The sequence below is a fragment of the Spermophilus citellus genome (genome assembly GCF_964194105.1).
Source record: "Spermophilus citellus genome assembly, chromosome: 1".
NCBI lineage: Eukaryota > Metazoa > Chordata > Mammalia > Rodentia > Sciuridae > Spermophilus > Spermophilus citellus.
The window spans coordinates 10,391,383-10,404,482 of NC_138182.1; the positions used below are offsets into that span (position 1 = coordinate 10,391,383).

At 43.2% G+C, this 13,100-nt stretch overlaps 1 protein-coding gene across 1 annotated transcript in view; it reads right to left on the reverse strand.

Annotated features, from left to right (window-relative positions):
- ITGBL1 (integrin subunit beta like 1) overlaps positions 1-6,081 on the reverse strand; it is a 228,345-nt gene extending 222,264 nt beyond the window's left edge. The window contains exons 1-2 of the mRNA XM_081307804.1: positions 5,801-6,081; positions 4,734-4,951 (exon numbers count right to left, since the gene is read on the reverse strand). Coding sequence (XP_081163930.1) covers positions 4,734-4,951; positions 5,801-5,898 — 316 coding nt within the window. The 5' untranslated portion in view covers positions 5,899-6,081. The remainder of the gene's footprint in view (positions 1-4,733; positions 4,952-5,800) is intronic.
- Positions 6,082-13,100: the final 7,019 nt, after the last annotated feature.

Sequence of the window (13,100 nt, forward strand, 5' to 3'; positions counted from 1 at the left end):
CTCCAGATCATCTTCTCCAAAACCACAAGTGGCACTAAGACCACCATGAGAACACACTAAAAGAACAGCGGGCAGGTGGTGTGTGTGGTTAATACATTACCTCCCTCAGAAAGAGGGTGGAGGGACAGACAGCTTCTCACAAGCTCCGTGCCTCTGACCTGGGGGCACAGAGGGGAGGAAAGGGGTAGGTCTACATCTCAGGGCCAGGCAGGGAGAAAGAGGTGAGAAGCAGGATTGGATGAGACGTGAAGAAAGAAAGAAAGGTGGAAAGCAGAAAATGACTAAGAAAGGGAAAACCAAAAAATAATCCTGCAAAATAGGCTTGGAAGGAAATTATTCAGCAGTCTAAGAAAGAATGCAACCCGAGGAAAAAGCAGGTCAAACAGTCCTCAGACAGACCAGGAAGAGCCAGCAAGCCCAGTGCTCGAGAACAGGGGCGTGCCCATCCCACTCAAGTTGCTTAAGCGCAGAAAAGTCAGAAATAGCTGCAAGAAAAAAAAAATGAGTCCTATTTATATATTAGGGGTGTTTCTATGTATTTTAATTATCTTATACTATCTGTGCTTACACATATAAACCAATGTTTATAAAAATGTCTTTTATATAATCTGAATAAATGTATAAATTAGCTGCATCTTAAATGTATTTATACTTAAATACAGAAATTATTCTGAATATCATGCATCATGATATAAGGTTCTTCATTTCCTTAAGGATGTTGTTTCCAAAAAAAACCCCTAAATTTCAAAGGAATTAAGTAACTGGGTCAAGGTTAACACCTCAGACAAGTCAACCAGGTCAATAATTGAGATGAGATGCCCATCCAGTCCTGGACCTACTGCTGGCCAGTAGGGCACAGGCTCTCCCTGTGTGAGCACCAATTCTTCACTGTACAGCAGCCCCGGTAAAGATAAGTGTTTTCATAAGGACTTAAAATCACTGGCTAGGAATTGCCAGCTCTTTCTCCTGCCTTCTTTATCCCACCTACTGTCTCTCTCCCAGGCTCTCAGACCTACAAATTCATCATCAGTTTTAATTGATCATCTTATCCACCCTGTTGATTCTATTATTAAATAGCCTTTAAATGTCCTCCTTCCCCCCCATTTCTGCCCGCTGGACTATACATGTATGCAGGACCTAAGCTCAGTCACCCATGGAGGGTCTACTTCAGCTTGCCATGGCCTGGGCACCATGAGACTTCTCATGAACCCCCAACCCCTGTCCCATATTTCAACCCTTGAAAGGTTAAATAGAAGCTGTGCTCAAGTGGAGAGATCTCCAGAGCAGGCTCAGCTCTCCCTCTCCACAGATCTCCCACTCCCTCACAGGGCCAAGCCAACCCTGTGTCCTTCAGAGTCCCCAAACAGCCCCACGCCACTGCTCCTGAACCTTTACCTTTCTCTCCACTCGGAATCATCACAGCCTGCCTTTCAGATTTAAAACCCCCCTATCTTTAGAGACTTCCGTTAAATGCTGCTTCTTTTAAAAGAACTTAGAGCCACAATATTTAATCCCTGCCTCCGAGGAATCCTTGAAGAAATATGTAGAAATTTTATCCTGTACTGTACCACAGGTATTTGGGATTTCTCTCAGCCTCTTGACTCAAAGATGAGGGGCCACAGAGCGCTCATCTTTCACCCTCTTCAACAGCAGAAGCCTAGCAAACACTTAGTACTCCATAAGTGTTTGCTAAATTGCATCCAATTAGCATTCCCAAGTACTAAAACTGTACTGTTTTTCTTTCTTTCTTTTCCCTGTGGTACTAGGGATTAAACTCAAGGACATCTACCCTGAGATACATCCCCAGAACTTTGTCTCTTTTGAGACAGGGTGTCACTAAATCACTATGGCTGGCCTCTAATTTGCCTCAGCCTCCCAACTCTGGGATTATAGGTGTACACCACCATGCCCAGCTAAAACTGAACTCTGATAAATGACACATATTTCAAAAGCATTTCAAAAGCATTCTTAGGAAACCAACATTTTATTTAATTGTAATCATAGTTGTTTTGGGGGTTACCCAGAGATGCTTTGCAAATATCAACTAAGTTTGTTTTCATGAAAACATCTTACTGTTCTCAAAGACACAGTCACCAAAATTAGTTTATCCCTAACAGAGGATCACATCTATAGGAACAATCACTGGGCCAGACCTCCACGCTACAGAAGTCAGGGAGAATCATGAGCTATGAACAAGTACACGCTGCAAGAAATAGATTTTTGATAGTCTGAACATAATCACTTTCAACCAGCTAAAACTAAAATAAGTAAGTTTCTTATGATTCACAGGATAACAATCCCAAAGGATTTCACTTTAAAAGGGCACAGTATGTCTAATACAGCTGCTCTGAGGCTTGGCCAAAATAACTATCCTTGCTTGACCTTTTGGGCCTTAAATCAATAACAGACACAGAATACATGAAGAAAACTAAATTGCTCTCACTGTACCAAATGCCCAACAACCAGTTTATCTGCTGACTATCTGTCCATCCATCTATCCACCCACCCATACTAGCCCATGATTTACACATCACTATCATCATGTTTAATCTAGAAACACATTAATATGCATTGAGCATTCACTTTGTGTCTGACACTAAGTGTTTCACATACGTTACACCTCACAACAATTTTGAAGGTAGTCACTGTTAAAATTTCTATTTTACACATGAAGAAACCAAGGCTTAGCATGTTCAAGTGACCACCCAAGTTGACACAGCTGGTAAGGCTGGGATTGGAATCCTGCGGCACAGATTTCCCCAATAGCACACTCTTCACCGCTGATGATAAACTACCAGAGCAGGATTTTGTTTCCTTCATGGAGGTAGCGGAGGCTTCTGAAAGTTACTCTATTTTTGGAAGATACCTGCAGGGCTTATCACAGGTGGAGGCCCAGGTGCTCATACAAATGGAAAACTGGCTATGTTTCCACACTAGTAATACAGTGGGAACTCCTTCTTGATACTGGAATTGAGAAACTAAAGCTGAAGCATGGAGCAATCTGAAACTTGGCCTGAGCATATGTGTAAGAACTCTTCAGGGCCTGGAGGACATGGTCAGAGTATTGTCAGGGGCAGATTCTGCACAAGGCCCTGGAGATAAGCCTCAAAGGCGTCGTCAGCAAGGTGAACATGGCAAGTGAACACAACTATTTCATTCAGCATTGCAATAAAGAGAAACATTTTGCCATGTATAGAAATGTACCTGCACATGACTCAGTACTGCATTTCTACCAGGAAGGAATGTGGTGACTACAATGTTATGAATAAACAACAAATCACTTTCCACAGGAGGAAAAAGGTCTCTATCTACCACAGCCTTCCTCTGCATAGGCACCAGCCAGGATTCTTCAGCAGGGAGGTATATCTGGTGACACTCATTTGCCAGATTCGTCAGTTGAAGGCTGCATGTCAAACCTTCTCTAATGAAACAACAAAGAAAAAGTCCGGGAAATTTTGTTCAAAACTCTTAATAATGAAGAGGCCTTGTCAGAGGCAATAAAAGCCAGAGAAGTTGGGTAACAGTTGAATCAAGAATGAAATATTAGAGACACTTAGCTCTCATTCCAAAGGGTTGGTTACCCTTAATAATTCTGCAACATGTGGGGCAGATGAAGTTAAAATAACAAGCTGTGGAAATCAGTATTTTAAAGATTGGTAAACAAACCACATAGAAACACCTGTGTCTCTCCAAATTACCTCTAGGACTGTTTTTTTTTTTTTTTTTTTTTTTCCCACAGCCAAACAGCACATATATTGAGAACTCTCACAGTATACATCTGGGCCCAGGTGCCAAGAAAAAACATTTTGCTATAAACTCATTTCTGATCTGTGTGTTATTGTTGGATGTCTCAGTATTAGCTGCATCAAGAATAAAATAAGTTGCTATTTTTTTCCCCCAATTCGTTTGCCAAACCCTACTTGGAATGCATGGTGTTGTCCCTTACTAATGGAGTTCCTGTATGGGTGACAGTGAACTAACTGAGGCTCTTGGCCTCAAGTAAATGACTCGTTTATATGAAACTGGTAAAGAGGTTAAGGGTTCTTTCTCTACCAAGGAATTTCTTGACCCTTTCCAATATCAGAACCTGAATCACTTCTTAAAAATGTGCAAGGGAAATGAATATTTTGCTCCACCCTAACAAAATACCAAGTTCCATGGCAGCTCAAAAATTCAAACAGCTAAAACAATACAAGAACAATTGCTTCGAAGAAAATATGTGCCTGTTTATTTTTTTTTCCTTGCTCCAGTTTTCTGATGTGCACCCGTGGGTGAACTAGACCCGTTTGTAAGTGTAAAGGAACAAATCAGAATTCAAAGACAATTCCATTCTACCCGCACGGAATTCAGGAAGGTAATTTCCCCATGGAAATAACAGACAGACTTATAATCTTCAAATACCATGACTGACATTCTGGATGGGGGAGGTGAGCCCAGCAGAGTGACTCCAGGAGTGAGGATGTGGGGGATTTGGTCCATAGAAGGAACTTCAACAGTGGCAAGGGGGATTTAGAATTAAGTGAATGAGGATTACAAATGTTGCCTCCAGGTAAGCTGGGACGCAGGGGAGAGAAAAGTATTGGGATAAAGGCTGCCAGCCAGAACCCACCTGCAGAAGTGCCACCCCCGCCGTCCGCAGTGACCCACTTGGTGCGGCCTGAAGGCCGGCGCGTCCCCGCCCCTCGCAGCCCTAAGAAGTGGCCCAGTCCCGCGGGGCCGTGCCTCGGCCTTACCTGCGCAGGTGCTTCCGTCGTAGGTCTCGCACACCCACTCGTGGCACTCACACAGCGGCCCAAAGTAGGTGCCCGGCTCGGTCACGTGACAGATGCAGACGCCGCACTCACACCGGCCCCGGCCGTGGCACAGGGCGCCCCCTGGGGGCTGCCCAGGTGCTCGGCACCGGCGTTCCGACTCGGCCCGGGACAGCCTGCAGGGGGCGCCCGACGAGCTTCTGAGGGGCGACAAAAATCAAGGCCAGGCCAAGGGTCAGACACCGACACAGCCCTGACTGCTCCCAACCCAGTTTTCCTGCCCCGTGTTCACCCCACAGGCATGGGTCTGCAGCCTGATCCCTCCGAGAGCCCCTACAAAGGCGGTGTTTTTCCCAAACCGGTACCATCCACCTGAGCAATAACCACGATATAAAATATGACCTTCTTCCTGGTGGATAGAGGTGACCTCGCCCTGCCCTTGGTGGTCGGCGCTGAATCTTATATGCACATTTAGATCAAACGCAAATGATTTTTCAGGTCTTCTTAAAAAATGTTCCATTGCTATCTGCTGGCCAGAGGGTGGTTATTTCGTGGAAAAGAAATGAAGATACTGAAGGAGTTACATATTGTGGTCATATAAGACATAAAGCTTTTTAAAATTGGCTTCAAAAAGCAAATGAACTATTTAGCAATTGTGATGCACCTCAAAAGTCTCTTTCAGAATGCAAAACAGACCCCACGTAGATGCTGTGGGAAACAGACAATGCAGTCTTCTGGGCTCTGAGATCGTTCTGTGCTTGTAAGAGTACACCTTTAACTCAGGGTAGAAATTCCTGCTGATATGTGTTTGCACAAGGATAAATGATATTTTTTTTCTCCAATGATTGTATTTTTTCCAAAGGAAAAGCAAAGGAGAGAGATGAAGCCACACCAGGGTAGACATAAGGAAAGCAACAGCAACAGGTTGAAGATGGTTTATCGCATGCCCAACTTAGTGTCTGCTCTTGGCTTGGGACAGCCGTCTGCAAGCTTCACCCTGCCACGCAAAGCAGGCAGCTCTGCCTTAAAGAACAACAAACCTCACTTACCTCAGAGATGGCGAGAAGCTCTGAGGAACAGCTGACAGCCCTGCGAGGAGCAGGGAAGAGGCCAGCAGCAAGAAGTGCCCGAAGCCCGGGGGACACATGCTGAGCTCCGGGCTGTGAAGCAGGCGGGCTGCACTTCTGCAAAGTGGGGCTCCGTGGGGGGAAGCGGCAGGAGGCAGAGGCACCACCAGCAGATGGCCGGGCAGACGGACCCAGGGACACCCAGGCTCGCAGGTCCAGGCTCCACCCGGAGTGGCAATCGCGTTGATGAGCCGCCTGTGAGGATTTGGGCAGGCACTGCTCTGGGCGGGGTGCTGGTGCCAAACCCCTCGAGTGGAGAGTCTAGGCAGGGAAGTAATTAGAAACAGTTGTACAAGCAGATGGTTTATTTTGACATTATATCTATAAAAAAAAAAGTGTCCTGTTCACAGATTTGAGAAAATCGTTACTTTTTTCAAGTCGAGGCCCCAGAAATGTTTGACAAGAGAATTCTGGGGCTGGCTGATATTAAAGGAACTGTTAAATAACCCCCCAAGTTGCAGGGGGAGGCTGGTGACAGCCAATGTGGACGCTGGAGGAGGAAATTACTTCTTTTTAAGTAGATGCTGCATTTGAGTATGGGGGAAGGGGGTGAGAAAAACTGGCAAATACAACTTTTTCTTCTATTTATTATCCTTTGTTTTAAACTGTGGGTATTTTGTTTCTTTAGTCTCTAAAAAGTGTGTCATGATTCCCGTTGCTCCAGCCAGTCGCTTATCACACCACATTTTTTCTTGACTTGGACAATTCAGATTGTAGCTGTCCCAAATTCACCCCATCCTCCCCCTGATATTGAGTGTGAGAAAACAAAATAAAATATCTATTTATAGTACGAATCATACTGAAAAGAAATCAGTACTAGGTGCCGGTCCCTTAATATATCCTCTCTCTAATTGTGACAATGACCACAAGTTGGTTTATGCATTTCACATCTATAAGGTGCCAGGCAGTGTGCCAGCTGGAGGGGTACAACAGAGAACAGAGACGTGGTCCCGCTCTCTCTGTGTGCTGTTGGCTAGTAAGACATTAATCAAAACAAAAACAAATACAAAGGACAAATAGGAGGAAAGAAAAGCTACTTCCTGATGAGATACAGGCACTCAGTCGCCTCTAAGAAGGTGGCATTTGTGCTAAAGCCCGAGAGAAGAATAGAATAAAATGGGATGATTATGGGAGGGGGGACACATTCTGATTTTATTCCCACTTTAAAGATAAAGAAACTGAGAGCAAAGAGACGAACTAACTTGCTTAAACTCACATAAGAATCTAAAGTGGGATTTCAGCTGAAATCCATGGGACCTCCAAAGCACATGCTCTGTCACATGCTCTGTGGTCACATGCTCTGTCACATGCTCTGTGGTCACATGCTCTGTGGTTATCTGGATGAGGTAGAGAGGGGGAAATGGAGAGAACAGACATTCTTCATTCACCCTAGGAAGAGCACTTTACATGTAACAGTTCCTCCTGCAAAAGAGTTGTTCAATCACTATCTGTGATTCTGTGGCCTTAAAATCAGGGACAATCCTGTAAGAGGATAGAATCTCTCTGGCATAAACATCAATAGATAGAAAAACAAAACCTCCTGCCTGAAGGTCCTCTGATCATGGCTCTTTTCCATGTCTACACCTCTCTCCACCTATATGGAAGAGGGGCTTTGCATGGTCATGTCTCTGTACCCACCCCAGCTCATATAGGTAGACCTCTTAAAATAGGTAACCTTTTGTCAGCCATAGATCCAGACATGCAAGCAGACTTAAAGGGACCTTCCATCAACAGGTCAGCCTAGGAACAGGTGAGCAGTCGTCTGAGTGGTAACAGAGAAAGTCCAAGCAAGGAATTCTAGGGGCTTGAATACCCAGGATATAGCTCAGGGAGTCTGGGTTGTTAGGTTCCCAGGATCACATGAACTACTTATCCCGTAGGGAGGGGTCTGTTTGGAGGAAAAACAGAATGGGAGTCCACTGGTTCAGAGACTGAATGTGAATCAATGGTTTTCAAAGTGTGTTCCACAGACCAACAGCAGCAGCATCACCTGGGGACATATTAGAAATGCGAGTTCTCAGGCCCCGACTCCAGACCTACTGAATCACAGGGTGTATTTACATGATATCCCCAATATCTGTTTGCACACTGTGATTAGAGGAGCCTTGCAAAGCATGCGGGACCCAGGGCTAAGACTGAGGGTGCCCAGATCTAGGATGGTACCTCTGCTCCTAGTTCACTTTCTGGTGCTGCTTCCTTCCCACCCACAGGTGCAACTCTGAGAGGTAGGGATAGGACTTCCTGAAATGTCTAGAGACTTTGGTGATTCGGGGAACCTGGGAGTAACAGAAGGAAAACCTCCACCACAAAGCCTGATCAGGGATATGCAATGGAAACATGAGTCATGTATTGTTTACTCTTTTGCATTTTGAAGGAATAAATGCACAGAATTTGTGTGAATGGGGATGAAGAGGATTTTTTTTTTTTTTAGCCTGAACTGTTCTCGTACAGAGTAGTGGCCAATGAACAATATTATCTGTGTTAGTCAGTTTTTCATTGCTAGGACACAATGCCTGAGGAGGAAAACTTAAACAAGGAAAGATTTACAGTGGCTCGTGGCTTCAGAGGTTTCAGTCCATGGTTGGTGGGCTCTTTGCTGTGGGCCTGAGGAGAGGCAGGACACCACAGGGGATGGACCCGGAAGAGGAAGGCTGCTCAGCTCATGGCAGTGGGAAAGCAGAGATCAAGGAAGGGACCAGGGACAAGATGAACCCTTCCAGGACACACTTCCAGTCACCTCATCCTTCAAGCAGACCCCTCTCCCATGGTTTCCACCACCTCTCAATAACTCATCCAATTGCAAATTTGTTGGGGGATTAATCCACTGACGAGGTCAGAGTGCTCAGGATCCAGTCACCTCCCATAGGCCCCACCTCTGAACACTGAACATCGGAGACCAATCCTTCAACACATGAGCCTTTAAGGGACGTTCCAGTTCCAAACCTTAACGTTATCCTTATGGGCATGCAGCTGGGAGGTAAAGGCAGCATCTATAAGGTGACTGAGAGAATTAAATATTTGGCTCATTATGTTCCTGTGATTCAAAAAAAAAAAAAAAACACTCCCAATAATTTGAAATAGTTACATGGTGGCTGATTTACTGACTCTGTGAAAGTCTTGAACCCATAAAAACTCTGTGAAAATAAAAGTAGAAATTCAAATTTACTTCTTTTTTTTTAAATTTTTTTTTAAATTTTAATTTTATTGTTGGTTGTTCAAAACATTACATAGTTCTTAATATACCATATTTCACAGATTGATTCAAGTGGGTTATAAACTCCCATTTTTACCCCGTATACAGATTGCTGTGTCACATCAGTTACATTTCCATTGATTTACAAATTGCCTTTCTAGTGACTGATGTATTCTGCTGTCTATCCCATTCTCCACTGTCCCCTCACCCCTCCCCTCCCCTCCCCTCCCCTTCTCTCTCTCCATCCCCTCTACTATAAATCGTTTCTTCCACTTATATAATTTTTCTCCTACTCCTCCTTTCCTCTTATATGTAATTGTGTATAACCCTGAGGCTCACCTTCCAATTCCATGCAATTTCCCTTAACTTTCACTTTCCCTCCCGCCTATCATCCCTGTTTAATGTTATTCTTCTTCTCCAGCTCTTCGTCTCTACCCTGTCCTTGGTTACTCCCCTTATATCAAAGAAGACATTTGACATTTGTTTTTTAAGGATTGGCTAGCTTCACTTAGCATAATCTGCTCTAATGCCATCCATTTCCCTCCAAATTCTATGATTTTGTCATTTCTTATTGCAGAGTAATACTCCATTGTGTATAAATGCCACATTTTTTAATCCATTCATCTATTGAAGGGCTTCTAGGTTGGTTCCACAATCTTGCTATTGTGAATTGTGCTGCTATGAACATCGATATAGCAGTGTCCCTGTAGCATGCTCTTGTTAGGTCTTTAGGGAATAGACCGAGAAGGGGAATAGCTGGGTCAAATGGTGGTTCCCAGAATCAACAAATGGGACTTACTCAAACTAAAAAGTTTTCTCTCAACAAAAGAAACAATAAGAGAGATAAACAGGGAGCCTACATCCTGGGAACAAATCTTTACCCCACACACTTCAGATAGAGCCCTAATATCCAGAGTATACAAAGAACTCAAAAAATTAGATAATAAGATAACAAATAACCCAATCAACAAATGGGCCAAGGACCTGAACAGACACTTCTCGGAGGAGGACATACAATCAATCAACAAGTACATGAAAAAATGCTCAACATCGCTAGCAGTCAGAGAAATGCAAATCAAAACCACCCTAAGATACCATCTCACTCCAGTAAGATTGGCAGCCGTTAAGAAGTCCAACAACAACAAGTGCTGGCGAGGATGCGGGGAAATGGGTACACTTGTTCATTGTTGGTGGGACTGCAAAATGGTGCAGCCAATTTGGAAAGCAGTATGGAGATTTCTTGGAAAGCTGGGAATGGAACCATCAAATTTACTTCTTTTAGCAAACTTTTTGTTATCAAATATTAAATGCTTTGAAAATGCCCACTTCACTTCCTCCCTTTCCTGGTTTGTAAAACCTCAAAGACACAAGTGCTACTTGGAAGGCCCTGCATTTTTCATTTCCCCTGACTCTCAAGCCCCTAAGTCGTGTAGGGGACAAAGCTGTGAGTTGGATGCATGATGAACCTGTGCATGTGGACCTGGACTCAAAGGGACTCAGTGCATCTTAGCCCTCAATGCAGTCCTCAAATCCCCAGGTCCCAGCATCACAGAATTTCAGGATTCAGGAGATTTGTCTAAGGTTGTTTTCTTCACATTTAATTTTGACCATATACAATGTAACTGCCAAGTGGTTTGGTATAGTCGATAAGAAAATAAAAGGTAAGGGGACAAGTCCTTTTCTGAGAGCTGCTCTGAAGTTTCCAGCCTTCTGTTTCAGGTCTACTTCAAGGGGTCATTGAAAATAATATCAATTCAAATATTTGAAGATATGATCATGTCTTCTCCAGTCCCATTACCTGCCCACTTCTCTCCAAATAATTCTGCACATCTTAAAGATAAGCCCTCTCATTTCCTACATCTCTTCCTTGTGTACAACCCCAAGCCTTCAGTTCCCTAACTTCCTGAGTGTCGAGTTGTTTTGTCTGTGGTGGATGTCTTTTGTAAAGTATGACATAAACAACTGAGACCATCAAATGACGAGATTTCTAAAGCATGTGGAACAGATCAGTACTTCCAGCATTCTTATTTCGAATACTGTATTTCTACTAATAAAACTGAAGGTCACATTTGCTTTTCTCACTGTCATTTTGCCCTGATTGTGTGCTTGTCCAAGTGATTTTCAACCAAATACAAACTAATATTTATAGTTGTCAAATTTCACCTAGTCTCACTTCTTTTATCCAAACACTAAAAACCACTGCAGAGACTGATTTCATGTTTCTCTCACCCTTCCAAAAGTAAATATCATGAACATAGCTTCTATGATATCTTCATCTAAATAATTGATTAGGTAGTTGAAAAAATATATATTGGATTATAGGAGCAGTAATTTCATCAGTGGATCAATCCATTTGATGAATTAACAATTTTTAAAGTATTTTTTTTTAGTTGTCAATGGACCTTTATTTTACTTAGTTATATGTGGTGCTGAGAATTGAGCCCAGTGCCACATGTTAGGCAAGCACTGTACCAAAGAGCTACAACCCCAGCCCACGAATTAACAAGTTGCATGGACTACTGGGTGGTGACTGTAGGTAGCGGGGATGTGGCTGGAAGTAGTAGCTCACTGGAGGCATGCTCTTGGGAACTGTGTCTTTTCCCTGTGCTTCCCAACTCCTATGAGCTGCCATACACTTCCACCATGATGTCCTACCTCCCTCAGGTTGGAAGTAATAGAGCCCACTGACCATGGACTAAAACTTCAGACACTGTGAGTCAAAATAAACCTTTCCTCCTCCAGGTTTTTGGTCACAGCAACAGAATGCAACGCATATGTCATTTCCATAACCTTCTAACTGGTCTCACTACATCCATTCTCATCTTTTTAAAAATATCTATCATTACCCTATCTATCACAGATTACCATATCTATCACAGATATGTTAACCATACATATTTTATCATATATATTCCCTATCAAGAAATACTTAATACCTCTCAATTGTTCATAGTTTTATAAATCCCAAATTATTTATATGTTCACGTAAGATACTTTTAAGTTTGGACTCTATCTCCACAGTAGATTTTGTGGCACTCTACCCAGAATCCCACTCCAGAGCCCACATGCATCCACTAGCTTAAGGGTCTTCTTGCTGCTGGTGACTCACAGCTGCACCCTCACTGGGAATTGTCCTATACATCAGAGAATAGCAACCCTTGAGGCTGTCAGTCAGATTCAAGCAGCCCCCTAAGCCCACCTCCAATAGCGTTGATATCCTTAAGCCCTTCCTCCATGGAAATTGTAGGCCTGGACGGCTCCATAAACGGCTCCCAAGAAGAACACAAAAAAGACTCAAAAACTCAAAACAACAATATATGCAGAGTGCAAGGTTGAGCAAGAAGATTGTGTAGAAATCATAACAAGAGCAAATCAGATCTCAGGACTCTGCCTGTGCCCCACTCAGCTAGGGGGAATCACCTCTTCCCCAAATCTGCTGGATGAATTAGATTCTAGATTTTAGAGGCACTGAACACAGCAAAGGCTAACGTGGAAGTAAACAGTGATTAAGTGAATACAGACACTCTCAACATTGAGAACCCAGCCCCTTTCCCTGCAGGGCTTAGGTCAGTCATATTTCCCTCACATGATTTGTTAAATTTTTTCTTTTAATATTTTCGTGTGTGTGTGTGTGTGTGTGTGTGTGTGTGTGTGTGTTGGTGAGGATTAACCCAGGGCCTTGTGTATGCTAGGCAAGTTTTCCACCACTGAGCTACATCTCCAACCCTAGTTAAATTATTAGTTTTTAGAAAACTAAATATAGACGTGAATAGAAAAACAATCAATGGATATTTTCAGCTCACATAAAGAGAAATCCAACTATTGTGTAGCCCAATCTCATTTGGTCCTGCTAACATACTCTAAATTCACACTTAGGTCTCACTCAAACAAAAGATTGAAAAGATAGTTTAAGATTACTGAGCACTAGATAAACAGGGAGACCCTTCAAGACAGAAAGAATAAATCAAGGCAAACAACTAAACAAACAAAGCACAAATGAAAAATAAATCAAAGGAAATAGACAACAGG